The sequence below is a fragment of the Vulpes vulpes genome, chromosome 5, assembly GCF_048418805.1.
Source record: "Vulpes vulpes isolate BD-2025 chromosome 5, VulVul3, whole genome shotgun sequence".
Taxonomy (NCBI): domain Eukaryota; kingdom Metazoa; phylum Chordata; class Mammalia; order Carnivora; family Canidae; genus Vulpes; species Vulpes vulpes.
The window spans coordinates 40,852,944-40,878,362 of record NC_132784.1 but is presented as its reverse complement, the minus strand read 5'-3'; the positions used below and the strand labels follow the sequence as shown (position 1 = coordinate 40,878,362).

The 25,419-nt window shown below is 42.6% G+C and overlaps 1 protein-coding gene across 2 annotated transcripts in view; it reads left to right on the top strand.

The window, feature by feature from the left end:
• Positions 1–25,419, top strand: part of ATP8B1 (ATPase phospholipid transporting 8B1) — a 126,412-nt gene that overhangs the window by 87,563 nt on the left and 13,430 nt on the right. For both annotated transcript variants that reach the window (XM_072757956.1, XM_072757955.1), the window contains exons 7-21: positions 82–154; positions 259–329; positions 2,329–2,411; positions 2,533–2,691; positions 2,857–2,945; positions 5,078–5,268; positions 7,593–7,801; positions 10,066–10,109; positions 10,704–10,860; positions 16,171–16,359; positions 18,091–18,203; positions 19,808–19,972; positions 20,728–20,839; positions 21,861–21,936; positions 25,138–25,270. In XM_072757956.1, the coding sequence (XP_072614057.1) occupies positions 82–154; positions 259–329; positions 2,329–2,411; positions 2,533–2,691; positions 2,857–2,945; positions 5,078–5,268; positions 7,593–7,801; positions 10,066–10,109; positions 10,704–10,860; positions 16,171–16,359; positions 18,091–18,203; positions 19,808–19,972; positions 20,728–20,839; positions 21,861–21,936; positions 25,138–25,270 (1,864 nt within the window). The remainder of the gene's footprint in view (positions 1–81; positions 155–258; positions 330–2,328; positions 2,412–2,532; positions 2,692–2,856; positions 2,946–5,077; positions 5,269–7,592; positions 7,802–10,065; positions 10,110–10,703; positions 10,861–16,170; positions 16,360–18,090; positions 18,204–19,807; positions 19,973–20,727; positions 20,840–21,860; positions 21,937–25,137; positions 25,271–25,419) is intronic.

Here is a 25,419-nt window from a genome sequence, read left to right as displayed (position 1 = left end):
GCTTCTAGAAAGAAGAATCCCCAATTGTTTGCCAGTCACTTTAAGAAAGCCAATAAACCATCATTGTTTTCAATATTTTAGATTCAAAGTTACCAAGTGGAAAGAGATTCAAGTTGGAGATATCATTCGTCTGAAAAAAAATGATTTTATTCCAGTAAGTGAATAAGCCCTGCATTCCTCACCCCGTGTCCTCCCTGCCGCCCTGGCGGTCAGTTTGCCTTGGAGATCTCTGTTATTGGTGTGTTTTGTTTTGCACAGGCTGACATCCTGCTACTGTCCAGCTCTGAGCCTAACAGCCTCTGCTATGTCGAAACAGCTGAACTGGATGGGTAAGTGGGTCTTCGCTGGGCCTGTTTTAAGACTGACCTCGGAGGGCACAGTCGTTCCATTGAAAATTGCATCTGAAAAGGAGCTCTGAGATCTGGCCTTGCCCCCAGCATTTGCAGGCTGTCTAATGGTGTTCCTAGCAGACCAGCCTCTCTTTTTTTTCTCCTTTTTTTTTTTTTTAAGATTTATTTATTTATTCATGAGAAATACACAGAGGGAGGGAGAGGCAGAGACACAGGCAGAGGGAGAAGCAGGCTCCATGCCAGGAGCCCGATGTGGGACTCGATCCTGGAACTCTGGGATCACAACCTGAGCCGAAGGCAGGCGCCCAACTGCTGAGCCACCCAGGTGTCTCTTCTTTTCTTTTTTTTAAAGATTTATTTTTTTAATTTCATCTGTAAGTGGGGCTCTCATACCTGCCCTTCCTTGCACTTTGAGGGAAGGTAAAATGATCGATGCCTGAGCCCTTTGTAAATAGCTGAGCAGTGTCCAGACACATACAAATGACTATCAATTTAATCTATTTCAGAAAAAACTGTTTTTTTTTAAAGTATTTGTCAACAGACCATTTTGAATTTTCCCTGTGTTGGCTTTGTTACTATGCTACCACTTAAAGAGAAGAATGTTCTCCTTCTGGCTAGTTTTGAATGCATTTATTGGGTGCCTATGATGTTTCATTAGCATTATGTATTAGCTACCTTAATCTTTTCAGCGACCTTATGGGACTAGTATTGTTAGTACCTTGTCATTACCCATGAGGGAAATGAGACCCAAAGAGGTGACATAGCCTGTCGAGGGTCACACAGGAAGTGGCAGGGTTCGGACACTGCTCCCCTGTGCTGTCTCTCCAGGCTGGTGTCTGCATTTCTCCCCTGAGCTGTGAACGCCTTTCCTCATACCCTACAAGTATATAATTTCTTTACGGAGAGCTGAAATCAGCTCAGGGAAACTAGGTCTGCTCTATAAATGAGTCAGTTGGTCAATCTTATGTATAAAACTGCCATTATTCCCATGAGTGAGAGATTCTGAAGCTTTCCAAAGGTAGCAAAGGTAGCAAAACATACCTGTCAGAAAAGCAGAATGGGAAGGTTGAAGGCCACAGATCAACTTCTGGATATATGGGAACCCCAGAGTCAGTGTTTGTCGACCCACAAAAAGACGTCCATCATGTGAGGGCAGCACTGCCATCCAGAACCCAAATGCCCAGCCTGACTTTCCTCATTCCAGAGCATGCACCTTCCTTGCTCTGTGGGGGGAGATGCCAAGTATTGGGGGGTAAGGTTCCCACCTCCTTTCCTAGGTAGAATTATCATTCAGAGATACAGGATCCAGTTATTCACTCTGGAAAATAATAGGTTGACAGAGTCCAAACACTTTTGAAAACAAGTATGTCTTGTAGAATCATCTTAGTGTGATTAAATATTAGAAGCTAAGTTTTTGGGGTTTTTTTTGAAAAAAGATTTTCTTTCTCTATTTTAGAAAGAGAGAACACGAGCAGGGGGAGGGGAGAGGCAGAGGAGAGAGAGAATCTCAAGTAAGACTCTGCACTGAGCATGGAGCCCAATGCAAGGCTTGATCCCAGGACCCAGAGATCATGACATGAGCGGAAATCAGGAGTCCGACACTCAACAGACAGAGCCACCCAGGAGCTCCTAGGAGCTAAGTTTTTATATAGCAGTTTGATAGTTTAGGCTGGCGGTAAAAGCTAAGTTAGTAAGAAAGAGGATAGGAATCTTATAGATGTCTCTGTCCCAACCATACTGGCCCACAAAAACAAATGGCAAAGGGGACCAACATTTCCCAAATTAGAAGTTTTTCTGTAGCTTGATAAATAACCTCACTAAACCCAAAGTTCCAAGGCAAACAGTTTGAAAATCGGAAAAGCTCATGAGTTAGCTTTGGCTTCTAGGTATACGTAATGTTACTTGGTACAATTTTTCTTCTATTCCTTTCGAGCTCCAAGATTTGTTCATTTAATTCTTCTTTTTCCTCTCCCTTTAGAGAAACCAATCTAAAGTTCAAAATGGCGCTTGAAATCACACACCAGTATCTCCAAAGAGAAAATGCATTGACAACATTTGATGGTTTGTGCAAACACGTCTTACTTTGTTTTAATTTTTAGTTGCCCAACTCTGTCCCAATTAATTATAACCAGAAAAATCTTTCATATGTGAATCCTTATGTGAATCAAATTTTTTTTCAAAGGTTTTATTGAATGTGAAGAACCCAATAATCGACTAGATAAGTTTACAGGAACACTATTTTGGAGAAACACAAGTTTTCCTCTGGATGCAGATAAAATTTTGTTACGTGGCTGTGTAATTAGGAACACTGACTACTGCCATGGGATGGTCATTTTTGCAGGTAATTTCAGAGTTTCTTGGGAAATAGATCTGATATTTTAAGATTTAAAGGAGGGGATTGCTCCTCTGTTCATTCTCCATCAAAGCAAAAGGAAGAGTAATTTTATTGACATGACCGTGAATTGATTTTCCCAACTACTGATAATATTGAATTTTCTACTTTTAGGTGCTGACACTAAAATAATGAAGAATAGTGGGAAAACCAGATTTAAAAGAACTAAAATTGATTACTTGATGAACTACATGGTTTATACGGTACTTGTTTTCTATTTCAGTAGATAAAAGACTAGACTGCTATCTTTTGCTGTAATTTTTTGTATACTTTTCTTATGCAGAGAAATCTAACGTCTCCAAGCCAAGTAGAAGAATGCATGAGGTGTTCCAAGGCTGGATTTTTCTCAGAAATCCATACTTCTAATAGGAGAATCCTTTTGGGGATGGAAATTCCAGTTATAGGGGCCCCTGGGTGGTTGAGTATTTTGTTAACTGGAGTGACCAGTTGGAAAACCAAGGAGCCTGAGATAAGTTAGTGGTGCTGGGCTCCAAGAGTCAATGCAGGGTTGATTTTATTGCTATTAGTTTCCCCAAAACATAGTTCTCTTAAAAACAAACTCCCCCCCCCCCCCCCCCACACACACACACGATGTATATACCGTATAAGTCTACATATAAGGCAAGGCTACATAGAAGGTGTGTTGAGGGTGCCCAAGATCACCCCCAGGTTTGGTGATTCACTAGGACTCATAGAATAGAGCATCTAGTTGCCCTCATAGCTATGACTTACTGTAACTTATTACAGAGTAAGATTAGCAAAGGCAAATGGTCAATGAGGCAGAGTGTGGAGGAAGCTAGGTGCAAACTTCGAAGAGTCCTCTCCTAGTAGGGTCACACAGCAAGACACATTTAATTCCCTTAGCAACAATTTGTGACAGCCCATGTGAAATGTTGTTTATTATCAGGGAAGCTCATTAGAGACTCTGTGCCTCTGGTTTTATTGGGATGTGGTCACTTAGGCACCACCTGCCAGGCATGTAACCAAAATTCCAGATTCTCTGAAGGAATGCAGGTGGTCAGCATAAACCATATTGTTTTATACAGTTAGGCATAAGGAATAAGGAAACACATCCAAAACCTACGTTCCCAGATGCCATCCAAAGGCCATCCTTGCAAGCAGGTCTTTTAAGGATAGCATCTCAGGCCTGGTACCAAATATTAAGCAGTCTTCTGATTTCTCAATGAGAATTATTTTTTTCCCAAGTTTAATTTGAATACATAAACTTTTAGGGACTTCTAATAGAATACTTTACATATGCATATTTAAATTCATATAAAAATAATATAATAATTTAAGAATTCTTTTTTCTCTGATCCCACATTTCATGAAAACTTTATTTGAACTTTTCACATGCATCTTCCATGTCATTGTCCAGGTTATGGCCAAAGTACTCACCACGAATCTGTCTCTCCTTCTGAGCCTCATGGTTTTGAGATATAGCACTTCCAGAATCTGTGTTTAGAAATTTATATATTTATTTATTTTTGGTGTGTGTTTAGAAATTTAAATCTGCCCTATTTCTACCCACAAAAATCAAATACCACAAGACAGTGGACTTTTATCTCCTAAGTGTATCCTCATCATTTCCATAACAAAATACTTACTGTGCCACTTCTTAAGTGATCTTAAACCTGAAATGAAAAATTTCTTTTAATTAATTAATTAATTAATTAATGACACAGAGAGAGAGCATGAGTGGTGGGGAAGGGCAGAGAGAGAGGGAGAAGCAGACTGTCCGCTGAGCAGGGAGCCCAATGCAAGGCTCAATCCCAGGACCCAGAGATCATGACCTGAGCTGAAGGCAGACGCTTGACCTACTGAGCCACCCAGGTGCCCCAAACTTTAAGTGATGATTAAACCTTCAAGAATAATTATCCAAATCTGGGTGAAATTCCCTTAGCTTCTCTTTTAAAAACTTATTTCTGTCAAATATTTTCTATAAGCATCCCAAGTCAGCATTGTTTGAAACTATTTCATGCTAACCTGCCCTAAACAATATATTATTCAAAGTAAAAGCCATTGATTGAATGCCTTGTAATATGAGGTTGTTTAAGAATTTGAATATAAGACACCACCTTCTCTTTCGAACTATAGTTTAGGGAACAAAACTGCACCTCCCAGTGTTACATAGGATGAATCAGTCAATGGTGGAACACAAAGAGGCTCTCAAAGCATCCCAATGGCACTTTCTTTCCTTTAAACGTGTTGTTTTTGCAGACTACTGAATTATCATCAATATGCGAAATATTGAGAAAGGTTAATTAGCACCTGTGGCATTCTGCGGGTCGGCAATCTGCCTTCCGAATCCACTTAAAAGTTTCATGTCTTCTAGATCTTTGTTGTTCTCATCCTGGTGTCTGCGGGTCTTGCCATTGGCCATGCTTACTGGGAAGCTCAAATTGGCAATAATTCTTGGTACCTCTACGATGGAGAAGACTATACACCCTCCTACCGTGGATTCTTAAATTTCTGGGGCTACATCATTATTCTAAACACCATGGTGCCCATCTCTCTCTATGTCAGGTAAGGCTCTCCTCTCTTTGGCCTTCTGTTTTAAGGGAAGAATGTAGTACATTTTCTCAACTTCGCACCTTTATTTCTATCAATAATCGTTGGCCTTGGAGGCCATAAGGAACAGGTAAGAAAATAACATTCATTTCAGGACTGAGGGGTAATTTAGGGGAAGGAACTTAACATTGGAGTGTCTGCTCGGTGCCGGGCACAGCACCTTGTACTTTGACCACTCTGCAGATGAGACTCCCAGAGTTCAGAAGTCACTCCCTTGGTAAGATTCCTTCTCAGTGGACTTCAAAGCCCAAGCTTCAGATGGGGCCTTGGGAGGAGGTGGAGATTTCAAACATCATGTGAAAACTTAGTTCTTTTTCTTTTCAGAAGCCTTTTCAACCTCTTAGCTGGCTCTTCCTTATTACCACCTGGCATATCAATCGCTTGTAAAATGCTTCCTGGCCACTGCTTTCCACGGGGCACACCCCTACCCCTGCCCTCATTCAGCCTCCCGAAATGTTCTGTTTCTTATCTCAGGCACAACCACGATAGAGGAGTCAGAGTTCTAGCCCTGACAAATGGCTATCACCTTGCTTGGTGAGATTCCTTCTTCACTTTTTTCTTTCCTTAATACCAAAGTTTGCTGTCATTCACCGGTTGGATGTTAGACAACTGGAAGGGGCGTTGTGCCTTGGAATATACTCAGCAGCCAAGGTCTACTCTGAGTTCCAATTAAGTAACAGCCCAGAGACCCACAGGATCACATACACTTCTGTAATTAGAAGCACTTGTTTTATTTTAATTTTATTACATGTGCATTTGTTTTATTTTTAATTTGATTACAGGTCGTTACTGTTGTTCTTTCACCATGAAGGGGAGCCCTGGGGAGCCATGTGTTTGCAGTCACTTAAAAAAAACAACAAAAAACTGAGATGAGTTTTACCTTTGTTGGGGGAGCTACTGAACAGATTATTTTGTTTAAAACCGTATATTGTAAAATAAACTACGTATGTTGTTTTTGGTTTTAAAAGTCATGTCATGTGACTAATATGATTTCCTTATTTTTCTTGGAAATCAAGGTCCTTCTAGAGTGTAAGTTGGATCAGGTCATTCTGCTTTGTTTTCTACCCTGCAGTAGCTTTCCATTTTAGAATAAACTCATTATTGAGGCCACATTATGAGACACGAGGCCCAGTGTGGTCTGGTGTTCTCCCCCTCCTCCGCCCGTAACCTCCTCCCCGTCCTTAGGCTCCCTTGATACTCCTCAGTATGGTACCAATACCTGCCACAGGGCCTTTGCACTTGCTCTTGTCTCTGCCTAGGACGTTCTTCCCTCCTATCTACATGGTTGCTCTTTCATTTGCTTCAGGCCTCTGCTTGAACATCACCTCATCATGCTGGCCTTTCCTGATGCGCTCCATTTTATTTTATTTTATTTGACGCACTCCATTTTAAATGTCACTTCCATTCCCTATTGGTCTCCATCTTCCTTTACCCTGCTTTGATTTAACGCAGGGAATTTTCACCACATAATATAGTTACAAGTTTATTTATTTGTCCTCATTAGATCATAACCTAATGGGGGTAGGGATTTTGTCTCTTTTGTTTATTGATGCGTCCTCTGTACCTAGAATGGTGTCTGTACACAGTAGACCCTCAGGAAATATTTATAGGGTGACAGAGGGAGTTGTTTTTCCATCTCGTTAATTTATTATAAAGACATCTTTTGCCCTCTTAACGTATGCTGGATATGTAAACAGCTTCCTTATAACTGAGATATATTTAATCCCTTAGAATTTTAAAATTGAGATGATTCTTTTAGACTATCTTATTTGGGACATTCTTTAACCTTCTAAGAATTTAGGGGAAGAAAAGACTATGCTTTCCCACAGTGTGGAATCACAATGTAGGAGTTATTTGCCAAAAGCCCTAGAGCCTACTTTGTGAGTACACAGGGTCTATAACCTAGTGAACCCTCACCAGTTGGAGGGCAACATTCCAGTTGTCCCTGGGGGTGATGGGAATGAGAGAAGAGGGAATAGGGACCACCACAAAGTCACCATGTCATGGTCCCACAGGGCTATGTGCTGAGCGTGGGGCACTGTGGCCAGATGTACACAGGAGTGAATAGGAAATCACATTGAACAAGGTGCATTGACCCTGAGCTGGAGAAAGAGGGGTCTGGTCAGGAGAACCCAGAGGCTGGGCACATGGGCCGCTGCACAGCTTGTCTCTTTGCAGATAAGCAGCTCGATTCTGTGCACGCAGGTGAAGACAAAGCCTGCCACCTGCCTGTCGTATCTGAGTGCCAACCAGAGTAATCCTTTGTCCTGTCTTCCTAGTGTGGAAGTGATCCGTCTTGGACAGAGTTACTTCATAAACTGGGACCTGCAGATGTACTATCCTGACAAGGACACGCCCGCCAAGGCGAGAACCACCACACTGAATGAGCAGCTGGGGCAGATCCATTACATTTTCTCTGATAAGACAGGGACACTCACACAAAACATCATGACGTTTAAGAAGTGCTGCATCAATGGGCAGATATATGGTGAGTGGAAGCCGTTGCTTGGTCCCAGGGAATGTGTGAGCAGGGCCTGCCTTCCCAGAAATGCTGGTGCCTTCCCCATGGACAACTCTGGTGGCCGAGTTCTGAAATGGCTTCCCTGGTGGCATCGGGAACACGTGCACAGGAGAGGTCAGCCATCAGAGATAGGCACACATTCCTCAAAAAATTAAACATAAAAGTTACTGTGTGATCTAACAGTTCTGCTTCTTGGGGTAAACCCAAAAGAAGAACCCGAAGCAGGGCCTGGGAGAGGTAGTTGCACGGGTACGTTCATGCCAGAGGTATTCACAATAGCTCGAGTGTGGAAGCAGCCCAAAGGTCAGTTGGGGGAGGAGTAGAGAATGAAACGTGGAGGCACATACACGGGAGTATTATTCAGTCTTGAAAAGGAAAAGGTTCCAATACACGCTACTCTGTGGATGAGCCTGGAGGACGCTATGCTCAGTGAAATGAGCCAGTCACAAAAGGACACGTATAGTAGGATTCCATTTGGATGAGGTAAAGCAGTCAGATTTACAGAGACAGGAAGTAGGATGGGTGATGCCAGGGGCTGGGGGGCAGGGAGGATGGGAAGTTACTGTTTGATGAGTACAGAGTTACCAGATGAAGGAGCTCTAGGTGGCAGTGGTGATGCTGCGTAGCAGTGTGACTGTGACTGTATTCCATGTCATCGACTGTGTAGATTGTAAGAATGGTTGCGGGGGGTGGGGGCGGTCTGGGCAGCTCAGTCTGTTGAGCGTCTGCCTTCGGCTCAGGTCATGATCCCAGGGCCCTGGGATGGAGCCCCACGTCATGCTCCCTGCTCAGCAGGGAGTCTGCTTCTCCCTCTGCCCCTCCCCCTGCTCCTGCTCTTATGTGGGCACTCTGTTCCCCCTCTCTCTCAAATAAATAAATAAAATATTTTTGAAAGATCTTTAAAAAAAATTTTATGTTATATGTATCTCCCCATAATTATTTTGAAAAAGTTGATTTCCATTTTAATATTCTGAAACATGCTGTATTATTTATAAAAATATTAAGTCTAATACTATATTCAATTAGAATGCTCTAACTTTTAAATAAAGACTTGATATGATTTTGGGGGGGGTTATGATTTTATTTATTTATTTGAGAGAGAGCACAAGTGGGGGGACGAGCAGAGGGAGACGGATAAGCTGAGTGTGGAGCCCAGTGTGGGGGTTCCATCCCACCACCCCAAGATCATGGCCCAAGCCAAAATCAAGAGTCTAAATCAGGGTCCTGGGTGGCTCAGTTGGTTAAGTGGCTGACTCTTGGTTTCAGCTCAGGTCATGATCTCAGGGTCCTGGGACTGAGCCCTATGTTGGGCTCCAGGCTCAACAGAGAGCCTGCCGGAGGAGTCTCTGTCTCTGTCTCTCTCTCCCTCTGCCCCCTCCCCTGCTCCTCATATATGGGTCCTCACTTGCTCTCTCCCAAATATCTAAACACATCTAAAAAAAAGAGAGTCAGATGTTTAACTGACCAAGCTACCCAGGTGCCCCACTTAGTACAATTTTTAAAAAGAGCTATGAGAACACTGAGTGCTTTTTCCTTATGTGAAAACTATACTGCAAATGTGTTTTCACATAAGAGCATCTCAGACATGAGCACAGTGGTGGGACACCGAGGGTGAAGGAAGCGCTTCTCATGTACATGACGGCAGTCCCCTTCCAGCTGGGGGGTAAGGAAAGCACTTCAAAAGGCACGAGTCTGGCCCCAGAGAAGGATGTAGCACAGAAGGACAGAGGCACCAGTATTTGAACCTCTAGACCAGGGGTCAGCAAACCTCTTCTGTCAAGAGCCAGATAGAAAGCACTGGAGCCTTTGCAGGCCATATATTATTTGCATCAGATTTTCTTCTTTGTTCTGTTTTGTTTTGTTTTCACAACTCTTGAAAAACATGAACATCATTCTTCTAAACTTTTTTTTTTTAAGATTTTATTTATTCATTCATGAGAGACACACAGAGAGAGAGAGAGCAAAAGAGAGAGAGAGGCAGAGACACAGGCAGAGGAAGAAGCAGGCTCCATGCAGGGAGCCCGACGTGGGACTCGATCCCAGGACTCCAGGATCACGCCCTGGGCCGAAGGCAGGCACTCAACCGCTGAGCCCCCAGGGATCCCCCAACATCATTCTAAACTTGAAGGCTGTTCAGAAACAGGCTGAGACCGATAGAACCAAAGCAAGGTGAGGAGGGACCTCTGTACACAGAAGGAGACGCAATTGATTTTGTCCTGTTTGTTTCTCAGGAGACCATCGAGATGCTTCTCAAAACAACCACAGCAAAATAGAGGTGAGTCGTTTCATTTAAGGAAGCGTTTGGGGGTGTGTAGGAGTTGCCCCAGAAAATGGGGGCTTCAAACAACAGAGATGCATTCTCTCACAGCTCTGGAGGCCAGAGGTCTGAAATCCAGCTGCCAGCAGGGCCCCTCTCCCTCTGAGGCTCTGGGGAAGATTCCTTCCTTGCCTCTTCCTCACTTCTGGGATTCCCTGCAATCCGTGGTGTTCCTCGGCTTACACTCCCAGCACCTGAATGCCAGCTTCCCCGGTCACATGGCATTCTCGCTGCGTGAATGGGTGTCTGGGTCCAGATCTCCCTCCTCTTCCACGGACACCAGTCACTGGATTAGGGCTCACGCTCGTCCAATAGGACCTCCTCTGAACTCGACTACATCAGCAAAGATCCTATTTCCAAAATTCCAACCCACAATAGGGTGTCTTTTTGTTTTAAGACAGGTGTGAGCCTCTTGACACTTAGGAGTGTGTTAAACTCCTAAGATAGCTTTTCCATAAAGACTTGGCTTCAGAGACAAGCCCCTGTCATTTGGTAAGCCCACACGGACATTTTCCAAATCACATCTTTGTTTCCTTTCTCCACTGCTTTCAGCCAGTTGATTTTAGCTGGAATATGTTTGCTGATGGGAAGCTTGCGTTTTATGACCACTATCTTATTGAGCAAATCCGCTCAGGGAAAGAGTCGGAAGTTCGACAGTTTTTCTTCCTGCTTGCGGTTTGCCACACAGTCATGGTGGATAGAATTGATGGTGAGTGTTTCTCTGGCATCACGGACATGGGGTACCCGTGCTTTGGTTTACAGGTAACTCTCACCTCGCGTGCAGATGCATGTAAAGCAGGAGGCATGACGAGCCCGTCTTTACCCAAGCAGTGAGCGTCCATGAGCCCCTGCCTGATGGTGTGAGGGAGCAAAGGAGGAGACCAGCTCTCAGTTTCTGAAAATGCACACCTTCTTCACAGTTAACAGCTCCAAATGTGTTTATCACTTTGCAAGCGAAATCTTATCATTAGGAGAAATGATGGACTCTTGCCTTAGGACAGAAGAATCCCAGTCTTCCCACCCTGCAGTGACCTGACATTTATTGAGAGGGAAGAGTCAGGCCTTATCTGGGGCGTAAGGGGAACTTTGAGCTCAAACAATCCTTAGTACAGAATAATTTTGGAGGGAATTTATTTTCTAGCTTCAGATGTGTTTGGGGTTTGAAATAATATCTACCAGGGGCACCTGGGTGGCTCAGTCGGTGAAGCGTCTGCCTTCGGCTCAGGTCATGACCTCAGGGTTAGAGCCCCACATCGGGGTCCCTGCTCAGCAGGTGGTCTGCTTCTCCCTCTCCCTCTGCCCCTCCCTCTGCTTGTGCACTTGCTCTCTCTCTCTCTCTGTCAAATAAATAAATAATAATCTTAAAAAAAAAAAAAAAGGGAAGCAGGAGCACCCACCAGAGCCTGGGCTGACTTCAGGGGCCTTTCTCATTGGAAGGAGCATAATTAACGTGTATTTTTGCATGGGAGCCCACAAAGCTGACCTGCAGGTTTCTTCCCGAGCTCTGAAATGCAGCTGTGCAGCAGCTGTGTCCCGTGTCGGTGAGAGCGAGCCGTTCTTTCACGCATGCACGTTATGATTAGTCCTGTCAATACACCTATTATTTTTGTGGAACGTGCAAAAGGAGCCCTGCCGGCCCTTTGGCGACGGAGCACTGTCTGCCCGTCCCGCCTGCGCTCGAATCAGTGCAGCATAGCAAGGGGCCTGTTTTCTGCCCCTGCAGCATCATGTGTGGCAGGTGTGAGCTCTCCAGGCGAGGAATATTCGGAGAAACTGAATGTGTGCAGCTCTGTGTGCCGTTGTGCGTCGTGGGGCAGATCCCCAAGAAGCCCATTCCAAGGATGGCTGTACCGCCCCACCAAGCGAGATAGCCACAGAGTTTGCGAGATAGTCCAGATGCCCGGAAGGTTATTGGGTTGGGGGGTGGGGGCAGGAGGCACGCCAGGCCGTGAGTAACCACTGCAGAGGTCAAAGTCTGTTTCTAGCTGCAACCTGGTCCTCTTAGGCCTTGACTCCTGCATAAAAGTATCCTGCACCCACCCCACCCCCCGCCCCAAAGTGTGTGGTGGTATCTTGAGAACTAACCAGCCAACTTGGGCAAACACACTTTGGTCTTATGGCCTGTGCTTTCTTCCCTCCTCCCTGGGGTGTTCTGGGAAGAGCCCCTTTCTGCTAGAGGTGGGCCAGCCCAGTTTGGGTCCCTGCCACAGCATGTGGTACAGACCCGGGTCTTTGGCCCGAGCGCTAGTGACCTCGGTGTTGTAGGCAGACGGTTGGCATCCAGGGTCCCTCCCAGCCTAACATCGTGCAGCCCTTTGTCCCACTGTCCACTGAGGCAAAGAGTACACCTGGAGGAGACTTCTTTCGCACAGTCATGACAGACGCTTGGTCTAGCCACTGTGCCTGAATGACAGATGATCTCCAGGGGCTGGAGGTTAAAGATCAATTGGTTTTGGGTTTGATACATGAGGTACCTCAAAAGGGTCCTCTGGAAGGACCTTGGGAACCCCTCCTCCAAGTATGATGGATAATCCAGACCCAGAAGGTGCAGGGACCTGCCTGACCCGGGCAGCAGGTCAGACCCCCTTCTAGTGGGGTCCCCTTGCCATCCCCATGCTGTGACACCTCTGCTCTTGATTGTGCATTTTCTCTCGTTTGTAAGAATAATGGAGACTAGTCAGTCTTCTATGATACGTCACATCAACAGGAAAGGGGAGGAAATCCTTCCATATGTGTTGCTGTATACAACAGACTAGCTCAGCAGGCAGTTTGTATGACCTGAGTGTTGAGTCCCTGTGGAGACACATGGGGACAAAGCATGGAGAGATGGCTTTGGTTTTCTATTGCTCTGTAATGAGTGACCACAGCTCAGTAGCTGGAAGTTCCCATTCATTAGCCCATCGTTCTGTAGGTCAGAGGTCTGGCCATGGCATGATGGGGCTCTCTGCTCAAGGCCTCTCAAATCAAGGGCAAGCCTTGTCATGTTCTCAATCTGGAGCTCCAGGTCCTCTTCCAAGCTCATGTGGGGGTGCAGGACTCAGTTCTCTGTAGTCGGAGGCCTGGGGTCTTCATTTCCTGCTCTTAGGAGCCTCCCTGCTTCCTGGCCACATGGCCCCTTCCATCTTCAAGGCCAGCAAAAGAGAATCTCCCTTCCAAGAACCCCTTACATGCTTCGAATCTCTCTCCCCAGGAGAAGGCCTGTCCCTTTTAAGGGTTGACCTAATTAGGTCAGGAATACTCTGATAATCTCCCTATCTTTTTTTTTTTTTTTATAATCTCCCTATCTTGAGGGCAACTGATTTGGACCTTAATTACACCTGCAAACTCCCTCCCCAGCAGTACCGAGATTAGCATTTGAATAACTGAGAGGAGGTACATGTGTATGCCAGGGGGGTGGCAGAAACTGTAGGGTCACCTTGGATTCCTGCCTCCTGCAGAGGCTGTGTGAGAGTGGAGGGTGGAAGGCTTAGAGGCCTTTTCTCCCCCTGCAGGCCTTGACGTCATGATGGCTGTGGTCAGAGGCCACATTTTAGGAGGTTGGAGTGGGGAGACCCTAGAGACCCCAGGGAAGCTGAGGGCCTGGGTTAGGGTGCCATCTGTGGGAAGGATGAGTGAGTCACAAAGGCAGGAGGCATTCGACAGATGATTTGCTGGCGGGGAGATTGTTGGGGGGGTAGTCGTTGGAGAGGTAACTTGTTTCAGGGCTGGTACCCGCAAGAGGAAGCCAAGGTGGCAGGATTTGCAGTTTGAGCATCTTTTTTATTTGTGCTGGTTTTATGATCCACAACTTAGTTTCTGGGAGAAAAGAACGTCTCCCTGGTTGCCCTGAGGTGTACAGTAAACCAAGAGCTCTCTTCAGAAATGGTTTCCGAGGATTATTTTTTTAGTTTTCTTCCTGCAGACATCAAGTTGGAGTTTGGACCAGCTCATCAAGTTCCTTCCTGTCTGTCTAAGTCTGCAGTTCTGTGGCTCTATTAACGAGAACCAAATGGAAGGGTTTTTTGGGTAATGATAACGATATCAGTGTTTGTTTCAGATATGATTGTCTTAGTCATGGGAACTATACCACCTTTTATCATTGCTTTTTTTTCTGTTGGAAATAAGCTTGCCATCAGCACGATGCAGTAGAACACTGTGCCAGCTCCCCTTGTCGAAGGGAGGGGTTGTGTTCCTACTGCTGCTTGCTTAGCTCTGCTTCAATATTTTGCCCTCTGGAGTGTGTGCCTCTGTGTGTGTGTGTGTGTGTGTGTGTGTGTGTGTGTGTCCAGAATGGACAGATTTAGTGTGTATATTTGTAACGCTGGTATATGACCTTCTGGATGAGCAGGAAACAACCTAAATTGTCATCTTCAATTACTAATTGGGATTGATTTGTACTGATTTAATTAGTGAGCCATCTGAGCAGGTGCATGAAGGAGGCAGGTCCATGAAGGAAGCAGGTGTGTGGAGGTACAACCATCCCTATAACTGGTAGCTGATTCACCCTGGAACGTCCTTCCCATCCATGTAGACTGATGGTGTGAAAAAGCTGCCCATCCATCCATGGTCTGCATCCGGCTCGAACCGTGGTGGGAACACAAAATGCCTCTTCCTGTGAAAATTCACCTGGCCATGGAAGTACTTTTCTTTCTGCTTTAAAGCAGAATAACTTCAGTAGCAAAATGGAAAATATTTTTCAACTTTTTACCAAAGCACAGCCGTGTATGGAGACAAGCATATGGCTCAGTGAGTTTGCACAAACCAAATCCTCCCTTGTCATAAACACCAGATTTTAAAAAACCAGAACATTATGAATCCCGTAGAAGACCCTTGTGTTCCCTTCCAGCTGGTGCCCTACCAAGGGGACTGGTCCTAACATGGAATAGCCCAGGTTATCTTTGTTGGTCTTGTGGTCTGTAAAATGCAGTCACGTAGCATAGACTTGCATGTCTGGCTTCTTTGGCTCAACTTGGTGTGATTTATTCCAGTTGTTGACATGTGCTTATGAACAGAAGGCAACTTTCCATTAATTAAACATCAGGAGATTGAACAGATTGATGTATTTTGAGGGTTTTTTTTTTTTTAAACGGGAATATGGCTGTGGTGAAGTAAGCACACTCTTCTGGAGGGAAGATAAAGCGCACAACCCTTTTAGGAAATAAATGAGTGATGTTTGCCAACAGACTTAAAAATTATCAGTATTTGTCAGCTCGGTATTTTCACTACTAGGAAGCTATTCTTAGAAAATAGTCAGCAAAACCTCCGTACACAGACAAAATTGTTGTTTACCATGTTATTTTTGAGCACAGAAAAGTTTGGAAAAAAAGCCAAGTGCCTGTAACTGGAACATGGTGACATGTTTACATTCATTATAATAATGTTCAGAAAGAACTTTTAAAGCTATGATAACATGCTCAGAATATAAGGTTAAAATCACCAGGATGCAAATGTATATTCAGTATGATAGAAACTACTACAGAAACAGGCATTTTCAAAAGGACTGGAAAGAATTATAACATAATGTCAATAGTGTTGTTTTTCCTCCGGATGGTTGGGATTATGGGAAATTTTGCCTCCTATTCCTGGCCAGTTTTTTTTTTTTCTTTTAACTACTGGTTTATATTACTGTTTATAATTAGAAATAAAACCTTAATGTTTGAAAAGTGTGAATGTTGGCATACTCCTTAAAAATCAACAATCTGGGATCCCTGGGTGGCGCAGTGGTTTGGCGCCTGCCTTTGGCCCAGGGCGCGATCCTGGAGACCCGGGATCGAATCCCATGTCGGGCTCCCGGTGCATGGAGCCTGCTTCTCCCTCTGCCTGTGTCTCTGCCTCTCTCTCTCTCTCTCTCTCTCTCTGTGACTATCATAAATAAATTAAAAAATAATAAAAAAAAAAATCAACAATCTCCTTTCTGGAGGCTATCTTGGACTTTGCAGAGCATCCTTACCCCCCACGTGCACCTCAAGCGAGCCCTGGGTGGGGAGCCTGTGCCTGGTTTCACAGCCTTTCTGGTTTCCTCTCCTGCCTCCTCTGTCAGGTCAGCTCAACTACCAGGCAGCCTCTCCCGACGAAGGCGCCCTAGTGAGCGCTGCCAGGAACTTTGGCTTTGCCTTCCTTGCGAGGACTCAGAACACAATCACCATCAGTGAGTTGGGGACCGAGAGGACCTACGACGTTCTTGCCATTTTGGACTTCAACAGCGACCGGAAGCGAATGTCTATAATCGGTAGGTCGCCCTCAGGAGTGTGTCCGTGTATCACTCATTTAGATGCTGCCTTTTGCGTATTTTATTTAATGATACCCGAATAAAACAGGTAACGGAGGAACCATTGGCTCCTGGGAGATGTCCGGGGACTGGCTTGGTGTCCCTCACTCAGGGGACAACTGCAAGTGTATCTGAATCTTGCAAATGTTGACTCCACGACATGAGCTGCTGGAGTGAGGGTGGTGATACAGTGGGCGCTAGATCCACACACACGTTTGTGTTTTGTGAGGCCCTCCGAGCGCTGCTGCCTTATACTTGACATTAGGGAAGGGAGAGGCAGCAAAAGAGGGGTTCAGAGAAAAGTAAGGCTGTGCTGATGAAGCGAAAGTGTACCTCCAGTCCAGGTACATGACAACAGGCCACCAAGTGGAAGGGATGACTGCTTCCCAATATTGAGATTCTTAAGTGTATAATTTTAAACAATACCAAACTTATAGAAAGACTGCAAGAATGGTTTAAAAAATTCTTATTGGGCAGCCCAGGTGGCTCAACGGTTTAGTGCCATCTTCAGCCGAGGTGTGATCCTGGAGACCCAGGATTGAGTCCCACATTGGGCTCCCTGCATGGAGCCTGCTTCTCCCTCTGCCTCTCTCTGTGTGTCTCTCATGAATAAATAAATAAAATCTTTAAAAAAAAAAAAAAACCAAAACTCTTTTATTCTCTTCCATATCCACCAGCTATTAGCATTGGCCACATGTCCATCATCATTTTCATCATATACAGGTTCTTGTTTCCTGAACCATTTGAGGTAAATTAGGGAGCTAATGCTCCTTTTCCCCAAATACGTCAGCAGGTATGTCCTATGAACAAGAACATCCACTTATATATAAACAAAATGACCAGAATCAGAAAATTTAACAGGAAACAATGTTGTTATCTAATCTACAGGATGTTTTCAGATTTTATCAGAAATTTTCTTCTTTCTTCTTCCCTTCCTGGCTCAAGACCCAAGATTGCACGGTGCATTAGGTGATTGTTAACTCTGCTCTCCTTTAATTTAGAACAGTTTCCCAATTGTTTTCTTTCATACGTTGACATTTTTGAAAAGCACAGGCCCATTATTTTGTCGAAAGTCTCTCAATTTGGATTTGTCTGATATCCCCTCATGATTGAATCCACGTTATACGTTGTTGGCAGGAGGAGTACGTGGATTGGTGCTACGTCCTTCCCAGCATATCACATCTGGAGGCCACGTGATTATTAGTGATGTGAGCTTCGATCACTCAGAAAGTGTTGACGAACTTTCTCTACTCTGAGATTGAATTTTCAGCCAGTGAAAATATATGGGTTCAACTGTCTGCTGAACTCTGAGTAGGCACATTTTGCTGAGTGCTTTCTCTGACTAGCCCTGATGTAGGCTGATTATCATGCACGACATTTACCTTGAAGAATTCAAAATCGAGTTAGCTACGAGGCACGTGCTATTATTACATGACCACACAGATCCAAAAACCTAAGGAAAAAAATGGCTGTGGGGAGTCATGTTATGGTCTGAGTATTAAAGGTAGTAAGTGTTAACGGATTTATAGGTAAGATTCCTATGACATAGACAAAGAAGGCATTATGGAAGGAACTAGCAACTAAGGGTGAATTACTAGCAGAGCAACACTTCAAATTAACTTTCTAAATGTAGTTTTCTATTGAGAAATCAAACCTACCTTTATTATTTGCTTTTCCTCCCCTTGCTACCAGTAAGAACCCCAGAAGGCAACATCAGGCTTTATTGTAAAGGTGCTGACACAGTGATTTATGAACGGTTACATCAGATGAGTCCAACAAAACAAGAGACACAGGACGCCCTGGATGTAAGTGTCATTCTTATTCTTTCTGCTGCAGATTACAAACTTCCTTTTTGAAACTATCTTGTAAGCTCAAATGAAACCTCTGTATGAACTGTTGACCCTTCCCTTGTCTCGGTGTAGTTGTGTGGAAAGGGCGTGAATGTAGGAATACAGCAGGCTGGTTCTGGTTCTGCTCCTGCTGCTGACCTCCTAGGACATGACCGTGGTGTCCTTTCTAGCATCCAGGTTGACAGCATCTGCAGGACAGGCCCAGGGTATTGATTGGTCTCTCTTCAGCGACCTTGAACAAGCTACAGAACCATAGCTGCGTGGCCTCCAAGAATCTCACCGACCTCGTAGTGTACAATGAAGGAAAGAAAGCATTCGTGTATGATGGGGAATGACAAAGCAATGCGGTGGATAATTGAGTTCTGATGCCTTTGTCAGTGAATCAGTTTGGTCTGCACTACAAATTTGTTATCTGAGGGGAGTGTAAACTTAGTCCAGTGATAATTTGCAGTCATTCAGAATGCTTCTGGAAATTTCTCTCTTGGAATTGCCTACTAATCCTTATATTGCTTTGGTTCTGTTAATGATGGCAATGAAGTATGGAGAATATCCATCAGACCTGGTATTCCAGTTCTGCCTTTTTATTTGTTTTGTGTCCTTGGGGGAAACTGAAGCGTTAACTGCCCATGTAAAAGAGGAAGAGGAAGTGGATACATCCCACCTAGGAAGGTTGTTACAAGGAAAGCATTTTTGCACGATTCCCAGCATTTAGTTAAATGCTTAGTAAAGGGTAATTTCTTCCCTTTACTTTAAGGGTATGATTGAGTTTTGGGGCTAGCCAAAGGTCCTTCAGGAGGAAGGCTGTATATGATGTTTACTTCTTGGGGTTGCATTTTAAGTTTAGATATGTTGTTGAAGCAGTTACAGTGGATAATGTCTCTTAAGCATATGAACAATGGCAATTTAATCAAACAGATGCAGAACCTTCCAAAGAATCTTGAAAGCACATACTCAGTTGGGTGAACTAGTTCTGCCATCCTGGCTAGACAAGATGCAGCTGTGAAGTAATAAACCATTTTTATTGGCTCATACTTCAGCTCTTTAAAATAGCTTAAATCTGCTCAGCATGATTAAATTTTCCAGATGCTCTTTTCCAGTAAAATGTTTTATCTCAGTTTTAACAGTGGCTCAGGTATTTCAGAATTGGTTTGAGGAAATAATGCTTGGTTTAGAGTTCATAGTTGATTGGTCTCGTAACAGTTTGTGGGAACAAGTTATAAAGTTGTCAGGTCTGTGTTTACATCATTACACCCCAAGGCAGCTCCCTTGTCTGTTATTTTCTGAGTCGTCATGAGAAAAAGTTTTCTTCATTCTAGTGACTTGATTTAGAAGAAATGTATACTTTTTTCTCTAATTTGGGAACTACAAATAGAATTCTGAGAATACTTAGACAAAGTATTGGTTAATCTCCTCCACAGAATGTATTTATTCAGAATTCACTATCTTTCATGACTCTTTTTAAATTCTCTTATTGTATTACCTCAAAGAAAGATTTCACACTTGATCTTGAATGACATAAAATTAACTGTTGTTTGTTGGATGGATTATCTTTTAAATAGATCTTTGCAAGTGAGACTCTTAGAACTCTGTGCCTTTGCTACAAGGAAATTGAAGAAAAAGAATATGAAGAATGGAATAAAAAGTTTATGGCTGCCAGTATAGCCTCCACCAACCGGGATGAAGCTCTGGATAAAGTGTATGAAGAGATTGAAAAAGACTTAATTGTGCGTTTTCACCTTCATAACGTGGTATTCTAAACAGAACTGGAAGTTTTATTAAGTTTTGTTATATTTTTAATCTTATGCTTGAAAGATCATTCCAACTTCAGCATTTCAAAGTGGTACAATGGAACTCCGTCATTTGAATTTCTTTTGTTCAGCAAGCAAAATAGAACTTGCCATTATGAGAAACCAAAAGACAGAAAACATTGAGATTCTAACCCGATTCTATTACTTTTATATCACTCATTAAAATGCATTATAATGTTTACATAACAAACTACGTATTACATATTGAGAATCACCAAAATGATTTTTATTTTTGCAAACTTTGAAATAAGATAGTTTATAAATGAAATTTCTCAAAATTAAATACATATTGCCCGTAGAGTTTAGATTAGACAGAAATGTTCAACAACTAGCTAGTATCAACCTTTAGTGAAAGGAAGTGGCTTGTGTCCAAGCCACTTCTGTCCAAGTAGTATGTATACAATTAAAGTACATTTTTAACGTCCTTAATTTTGTACTTACATTTTTATCTTGGTAAACTACCTTAAGAAAAAAGTTTTTGAATGCTTTGGTTTTTGGTGAGTGTGAAACACAGCAGCCTTCCCTGTCCGTGCTGGCCAGCATCCCCAGTAGAGTACCAAAGGGGGTGGATAATTAGCCCTTCTTCTGTTTACAGGTTGGCAAACTGCAATTACAGAACATTTTGAGCTTATTTGCTAAATCCTTTTTTTTTTTTTTAATGTACATTCCAGTTATTGGGAGCGACAGCAATTGAAGACAAGCTACAGGATGGAGTCCCAGAAACCATTTCAAAACTCGCAAAAGCTGACATTAAGATCTGGGTGCTCACTGGAGATAAAAAAGGTAATTCAATTTGTGGGGAAGCATATCTGTTAACTCCTTAAATATTCATAGCTCCTATTTCCCCTGCCCCAGATGACACTCTCAGACTTTGCATCCTGCACAAATACTGTCCATTTCTTTGAGACAGAGATGCTTTCTTAATAAAACCTTCTCCATTCTTCCAGCTCTTACTGACAGCATCCTCCTGGAAGGCCTTTCAGTAACAAGACTTTATGTCTTATAATTGAGGTCCTGGTTGTGCCATGCTGACTGTGACCAGCCCTCTCTCTCCAGCCAGGCGTGGGCTCCTCTCGTGAAAGGACCATCCCTTTTGCCCCTTCTGTCCTCCCCAGCACTTTGCCATTTGTTGGATGCAGAATGGAACAATACAGAATGCTGACCATCAACTTTTGTTTTCTTGCCTATTTTATTGCTTGGAAACTATAAATTAAAATTTTATACCCAAGGGATGATCTTAATTTTTAAATTTAGAGCTCTACAAGGAGTTGTTTGGCATTGCTGCCTCACCCTACAAGCCTCCCATGGAAAACCAGATCATTTCTCTTACTTTGACCTGGTTAATGGGTTACATACTCTGATAAGCCAAGGGAAGTCCTGACCTTAAACAAATAACAATGGGTGGTGATGGAAAAAGGGGAAAAAAATCTCCGGTAGGGGCCCCATGTGAAGGTTTATGGAAACAGTTATCGTTTTTTTTTTTTCCATAACAGAATGATGAAACCACAGGAACCAACTGTGCTTAATATTTCAATAAATATTGATTTATTAAATAACCAGTTCATGTATTTGATAATATAGTACTTTTTATAATTGAAAACATCTCAAACCAGATTTTGATTTCTACTTATTCTACCACAGAGAAAGGACTTTTTTCTCTGCTTTGTGATTTCTATACAGTGTTACAGAAAAAAACAGTGTATTTGTTTGAATCTAGCTATTTCATGACTTGAAAAAAATGCTCATGACTAGCGAAGTCAATTATTTATCAATAGCGACAACACTTTGTGTTTTTCTGTTGTAGAAACTGCTGAAAATATAGGATTTGCTTGTGAACTTCTGACTGAAGACACCACTATTTGCTATGGGGAGGATATAAAGTAAGTAAAGGCAAACCCAATGCAGTAGACATAGCAGATGTGGAGAAATAGGAGCTAGACTTCACCTCAGACAGTTTTCCTCACATTTAAATGAAGCAAGGGAACCCCAGGTAGTTCCAAGTTATCATGGTTTGACCTTATTTTGAGCTGATTTTAGTGTTAGGGGAAGTTGGGGCCTTCATTTACTCGTTCAGGGGCCATTTCTCCACAATTCTTACAGAGTCCTAAGTGTTTGCCTGCTGACTAAAAAAGTGAGACCAGCACATCACTAGCCAATTAATATGAATTCTATCCATGTGCTGCCTTTTCTAGAAATTGTAATTTTGAAAGAAACATAGAAGGAAAGAACCTCACGATTTTGCTTGGAAGGAAACATTTGGATGGGATGCACCTCTGGTCTTGTCTGGATGGGATGGGATATTTCAAGGCGTAGCCTATCCTGAAACACTCCAGAGCCCAGAGTCACAGTGGACCTGGACACGTATAAGGAAGAGCTCTGTCCTATTATAAAGCTAGATGTGTGTTGCACAAGTTACCAGGCTGTGCTATCTTGACCAGGCTGTTCTATTTATTTCTCAAGTCTTTTCCTTATAACACTTCCCCCAGGCTATCCTAAAGGCCCAAAGCTGGTGGAATGATACACTTGATCTTAGCCCAAAGGCTGAGAAGTGATAAGATGATGAGGGAGTTGAAAGTGGTTGTTAGTCTTCTTTCTAATGATGGTGATGGAGCTTTTGTGAGTTGTTCCAATACATTAGGCACTTGGCTAAGTTAGACAAACAAAATCAGTAGCTCTAACATCTGAATAGATCAGTTCTGTTTGACTGCATAAACCATGACCCTTTTTGCTTTTAGGTTTAGACAAATAAATACTAATGTGTTTACTTAAATAGTTTCTTGGTTTCAAGTGACTTGGCTAATTGCCAGATGGTTTTATTTCCTGTAGATGGAGGGCCTTAATAGAGTTCTGGTCTCTCTTTCTAAAGTGTTGAAAATTGGGCCCTGAACTAAATTAGAAGGTAAAATTTATGCAAATAGCAAATTTTATGATCATACTCTTAGCTAGATTCACCTTTCTAGAGGGCTGAATGAATCCATCTATCTTTCTAGATGGTTCCTGAAAGGATGATTCCGATAGAATGGTTTGAATTGGTAACTTCCTATTTTTTCTCTTCCAGCCTTTTAGTGATTTGTCTCGATCACTCCTTATATTCAAGCTTATTTTCATTATTGAAAATGAGCAATTAATGTAGAAAAAGAATACTAGATGCCTAATCCTCTAGTGCAGTGGTTCTCTCTCTCTCTCTTTTTTTTTTTTTAAGATTTTATTTATTTAATCATGAGAGACACACAGAGAGAGAGAGAGAGAGAGAGAGAGAGAAGCAGGCTGCATGCAAGGAGCCAGATGTGGGACTTGATCCCGGGTCTCCAGGATCATGCTCTGGGTGAAAGGCAGGCACTAAACTGCTGAGCCACCCAGGGATTCCCCGTGCAGTGGTTCTCAACCAGGGATGACTTTGCCTTACAGGGAACATTTGGCAATATCTGGAGACATCTTTAGTTGTCATAATAGTGGAGGCAGGGTACTACTGGCTTCTAGTAGGTAGAGGCCAGCGATGCTACTAAACATCCTACAGTACAATGGACAGCCATATACAACAAAGAACTACCTGGCCCGAGACATCAGTAGTACTAAGGTGGAGAATAGTGGCTGTGTGTGTGTGTAACAAGGAAAGCTCTAGGCTAAGAGTAAGGAGACTTGAGTTTTCATTGCCATTTTCCCATCATCTTGGTGCAGATCAATCACATCATCTCCCTTGGACTTGAATTCCTTATTTGTAACATGAAGAGTTTAGATGGGATATTTATGGACCCTTCTACTCCAAAATTCCATGACTCATTTTTCTATCACACGAATGTGATATATACGGTCCTCTCAATTATTTGTTGATATATAGTACTGAGAATTTCTCAAAAGCAAATATAACTTTATGTAGGAGTAATCTTATTTTTGCCAAATAGTAGCCACTGTTTATAATATACTGGGAGTTCGTGCCAGGTGTTAAAATTCAGATCAAAATTGCCTTCCTTCTGTTGCTCATGAACACATTTTCAACTGTATCTTCCTTTAGCTGTCTTTGGCAAATAATGAAGCACCAAAAACATGGTATCCTATGGGAGATGAATTAAACTTAATAAAATTATGTCATCTGGTTTAAAAATGGGCTAAAGACTTGAACAGACTTTTCTCTGAAGAAATCTACCAATAGCCAATAAGCATATGCAATTATGCTCACCATCACTAAAAATTAGGGAAATGCAATTTAAAGCCACAATAAGATATCACCTTATACCTTTTTAGGATGGCTCTTATAAAACAACAACAACAACAACAACAAATAAACCCAAAAAAAACAAATAAAAAGAACCCAGAAAATAACAAGTATGGGCAAGCATGTGAAAATTGGAACTCTTGTGCATTTTTGGTAGGAGATAAAATGGTGCAGCTACTGTGGAAGACAGTATGGTGGTTCCTCAAAAAAATTAAAAATAGAATTACCATATCCAGCAATTCTACTTGTGGATATATATCCCAAAGAATTGAAAGCCAGAATTCAAAGAGAGATTTGCACACCCATGTCCATAGCAGCACTATTCACAATACCCAAGAAGTGGAAGTAACCCAAATGTCCATTGACAGATGGATGAATAGATAAACAAAATGTAGTATATTCATACAATGAAATATTATTCAAGAGGAAGGAAGTTCTGAAATGTGCTATAATAGGAATGAATCTTGAGGACAGTGAACTAAGCCAATCACAATAAAACAAATACTGTGTGATTCCACTTATAGGAGTTATCTAGAATGGCCAAATTCATAGAAACAGAAAATGAAGTAGTAGTTACCATGGACTAGGGGTCAGGGGAAATGGGATAAGGGGAATTTAAATAAAATCGCCATAGTTTCAGTTTTGAAACATGAAGAAGGTCTGGAGATTGGTTACAAAACAGTGTCAATATTCTCAATACTATTGAAGTGTACACTTAGAAATACTTAATTTAGAAATTAAGTTTAATAAAAATTTTATGTTTTTTTAACCACAACTAAAAAAAGATACTATAATATCAAAAACATCTCACAATAAAGGGCTTGTTTATAGTCTTGTATGCTTAAACACTTAAATTTCTTTCCCCCAGTGCTCTTCTTCACACAAGGATGGAAAACCAAAGGAATAGAGGTGGAGTCTATGCAAAATTTGCACCCCCGGTGCACGAACCTTTCTTTCCATCTGGTGAAAACCGTGCCTTAATAATCACTGGTTCTTGGTTGGTGCGTATTATTACTCTGTCTGTGCCTTTGGCTTAAACTAAAGCAGTTCACCGTGGACTGATTTTAGATGGTTTTCCCATATTAACTGGCAGTCTAAAAATCTCTTAGCCTATAAATGAACAGGCAATTTCCCAAGTGTGAGACTTAAT